At 47.8% G+C, this 4,038-nt stretch overlaps 1 protein-coding gene across 1 annotated transcript; it reads left to right on the top strand.

Moving 5' to 3' along the window:
• Nucleotides 1-1,875: 1,875 nt before the first annotated feature.
• On the top strand, nt 1,876-3,755 carry EV420DRAFT_1207547 (uncharacterized protein). Its single transcript, XM_060466354.1, has 2 exons — nt 1,876-2,177; nt 2,230-3,755. The coding sequence occupies exon 2, from the start codon at nt 2,291-2,293 to the stop codon at nt 3,623-3,625; it is 1,335 nt and encodes a 444-aa protein (XP_060323044.1). The 5' UTR covers nt 1,876-2,177; nt 2,230-2,290; the 3' UTR covers nt 3,626-3,755.
• The last annotated feature ends 283 nt before the right edge of the window (nt 3,756-4,038 follow it).

The raw sequence follows: 4,038 nt of genomic DNA, 5'->3' as shown, positions 1-4,038 counted from the left end.
TCGTAGCCACGATCTGCTGACTTCTGTCTTCATTAGCTGGGAATAAACGGAGGATGGTGTTTTGATTAACTGAAATTGTTTAATCGTAATTTAGTTTCCAATTACTGATCCCCTATCGGACACTGCTTCGATGTATTGCGGCCAGAGATGCCTTCCAGGATCAAAATCGTCGATCTACTACCAGAGTCCTCATTCTCTAGGTACTGGCAACCATCGAACGCGTTCCAGGGGTTAATGCAGGGGGTTAAGAACTCTTTGATCTTCGTTTAGGGAACGTCTAACGGCTCAGTTCCGTTCTGATACCACTCCGCAGTTTGACTAAGGATGTCTTCGATGGATCGTCCTCGTCTGTGGCCGAGATGTACTACACACCTGTCCAGGCTCACTTACTAACAGAAAACTAGCCCTCACGGATGTGTAGGCCCTGTTCAAGCTGTCATAGCGACCACCTCTGTGCAGACTTGGATTGGCAAACTTTTGTTCCCTGCTGGCACGAGGCACTCTGAGATGGATTCTTCGTATCTTTCGGGGATCTTTGCACTGTGGATTAGCTGTTCGAATGCCCTCGTCCTACTGTTTGGGTTGACTTACTAAACGAGATTTTTACGCCCATTTTCTACCGTTATCGATATCGGAACCGCGTTGTCGGCACAAACCTTCGGTTCTATATCGGAAGATCATTTTGTACAACTGCACTCGACCAAAGGAGCTACTTGTCGCGGGTATATGGAACAGGCTGAGAGATACTGCTTGGACCGTACCGCTCATTATTTTCCGCCTGAGTCCGCGTGCAAGAAAATGGGGGCAACCTGATTCCGATCCATCATCGAATTGATCAATGACTGATGCCATGACTTATTCATTGATCTGCAGTTTTTTTGATCTCGGCTTCAGTACCGGTGCAAGCCAACGTATCGTATCGCCCTTGAAAAGCATTCACCAGACGCATATTACGAAGCTGGATCTCCTCGACAAACCTTAGAAATTGGAAGGCCGTTCTTCGATGAATGTACCGCCAGATATGGGTGTGGGAGCCCTTGGTCTTGTAGAGGCCTCCCATGTGGAGATCCTTCGGATAAACTGGAATAGTGCTATTTACAACTATATTTCCACTCGTACGAATTTTCTTGAGGCGAGCCTCATACCGGCTTCACTGCACAGCGTGGAGTGTTGATTAAACGATCCAGATTCACCCCTGCTAAAGGCATGTCTCTTCGCATTTTATCAAAGGGTATAAGGTACCTCTGCATCAGAGGCCGGTGTCACAAATCGATGTCTGCTGTCCAGGTCTTGATCTCTCTGGACTGTGCCTCTTTTGGGGTCCAGATTTCATTTTTTCCTGCAGTGACATGGGGCGAGAATCTATATACAACCGGCTTCATGGTGTCCCTGGACAAAAGATATCTGTCTTTGGAGTTAAACGCGTCTTACTCCGAGTCACGAGACCTATCGAACGGTCACTTTTCACTTCGTGACAGGAGCGGGATATATTAGATCCCTTCAGAAAAGGCCTAAGAATTGGGTCATTGAAGGGTGGTGGCGACATCAAGACTTAAGGGGAAGATGGGCTTCTGGACGGGGAGCTCAAGAGGTAGGGCATTATTCTCTTTTGGCTCACTTTTTTCACTTTTAATATGGCACAGCATCGACAGCTTTATTACCACTGTGCTCCCTCTTTCTGGTTCGACTTCCGTAGCTTGAAGCGTGACACATACACGACCTTTCCAATGCTTTGCCCCACAAGGACGACGGATTCGAGAGCATGGGCCCCAGAAGAATTGAAGCTACAGCCAATGACTTTTTGGGCGCGGTCCGATCACTCCGCGACCACGTGTACTTGAAGCGTGCCATTTACCGGACTTGTCCGTATTCGTAGCGGTTTGTCCCGCGACTATCATCAGCTATAGTGCATTCTCCCTCTTAGACCTACTTATCGAAACGGTTCCGACACCTTGTCACAGCCAATGGATCTTTATTCTGGAAGAAGCTTATTGAACCCTTAAAGCATGGCTTCCAGCGCAGAGTTGAAACACATGGTATCAATCGGAACTCATGTTTTCCAGTATTTCTCGGTATCGATAATAAGCTAAAATATTTTAGGGACGCAAGACTAAATAGAAATATCTCTTTCTGTATAATTCTTGACCTGTCGCCCAACTACGTATTATTTGTGAATTGTGAGACATCCGCTTTTTGTTTGAAACCAGCCTTTCTTATCCAACCATCAAGGGATTACCTCGCACAAAACGTTCTTCAGTTTGAATCCCCCATATATTGCTCGTAGCTCAGCATGCCATCCTCTCAAGAACCTGAACATCCAGTACTTGCCTACGTGGATCTCAATAAACACATCAAAAACCGAGCCGTACAGCGTCAAGGCGTAGTTCACGATTCACCCGTTATCGAGGCTCTGAACAATCTTTCCTCTCATCCTTTTGTCTCTTTTACTCTCGAACCATACTATAGTGAATGCGAGGTCACGGGTCCGGGGGAAACTTCCTTTGGTACTCTCGGCTGCCCAGACATCGATGCTATCGGCTCAAAAAGCACACCCTCGTCTTTCGGGAAAGGAGACCAGACAGTCTTCGACCCGACATATCGCGATGGCCACGAGATCAATGCAGGTGACATCATATATCCTCCGTACAGGTGCCCATCACTCGACGACATCGCTTCCCACCTGAAGGTCGCCCTGGGGGGAACTCTATTCCTGCGTAAAGAGGTAGAAGTCAGGCTCTACAAGCTTGCACTGTACGATAAGGGTGGACATTTTGACTGGCACCGCGACTCGACGCACGGAGATGACCACCACGCTACTGTTTTGGTTGCCCTCAACACGACCTGGAAAGGCGGTGCGCTTCATCTCAGACATGGTGGAGAGGAAGTGGTCATCGACATGCAGCCCAAAGTTAAAAAGGCTGACGAGGAATCTCAGCCGGAAATACATCTCAAGGCAGCCGCTTTCTACACCGACGTCGAGCATAAAGTCGAACCAGTGACAGAGGGAGTACGAATTATACTCCAATACGATGTTTTTGTTTCAGAATTGTCACTACCGTCGACGCCCAACTCCGACACGGAGGACTCTAAACTGGATATGGTGGCATTCCATTCGAGCATAAGGTGCGATGATCACGGCAACGAACTTCAAGCTACCTCTCGCTTCGCAAGCGAGGACTCCATCTCAGCCCTCGTTGACGCCATCCAAGAGATCATTTCTAGTGGTACGGAGGAAGTAGGCATACCTCTCCGTTACCTCTATCGTCAAGCCAGCATTCGCGAGGAATACCTCAAAGGCCTTGACGCCATTATCTACGCCAGACTTAGCGAAGTATTCGACGTGGAGCTCGCTCCGGTCATCCTGGAAGAAAATTCCATCGAAGGTAAATGGACGGGGGAGGAGTTCTCGGTGTACAAAGCTTCGTCAGGCAACAAACACGAAGAGGGTGAGAGTCCAAGGAAGAGGGCGAGACGCCCCACCGAGTTTCATCTGAGTGCTGTTTCGGAAATCGTTGAGATCAGTAGGACGGACTATATTGAACACACGGGTAATGAATCGCAGGAAGCTGACTGCAGATATTTTGGAGGTGGGATGTTTCTCCGGGCGAAAAATTCTGAGGCGTAATAATTCGTCTATATCGCCAGGCCATTGCTGTTATCTTTGTATTTTCTCTTCATTTCGTTCCTCCAAAAACATGTATCTTTACAGCGTCTGTATTGAGATCGAAGATATTTAACTATACATCCATGATGATAGACTTTCCAATTTGGTTCCTGCCTTGGGTCTTGTCAAGAACCTCTTTCTCGACTGCTGGTCATTCAACGTCTCGAGAGCCGCTTACCAATGGGAAAGGGATTACTATTCCAATTCTCATCGCTCGGAAAACGCCGATCACTGAGGTTGAACCGTCGAGGCGACTGAATTATCTGGTTATTTCCAGGATCGTGATGGGCGCTTACGATATCAGCGTCGCTGCATTATCGGACATTCCATAAATGAGATCAAAGGCTTCTTAACCCTGAATTGACTCTTGGAAC

The sequence above is a fragment of the Desarmillaria tabescens genome (assembly GCF_030435595.1).
Source record: "Desarmillaria tabescens strain CCBAS 213 chromosome Unknown EV420scaffold_93, whole genome shotgun sequence".
Lineage (NCBI taxonomy): Eukaryota > Fungi > Basidiomycota > Agaricomycetes > Agaricales > Physalacriaceae > Desarmillaria > Desarmillaria tabescens.
Note: the sequence above shows the minus strand (reverse complement) of the source record. Positions and strands in the feature narration are given on the sequence as shown.

Coding starts and splice junctions, on each gene's coding strand:
- EV420DRAFT_1207547 (XM_060466354.1), top strand. CDS start 2,291: ATGCCATCCTCTCAAGAACCTGAACATCCAGTACTTGCCTACGTGGAT.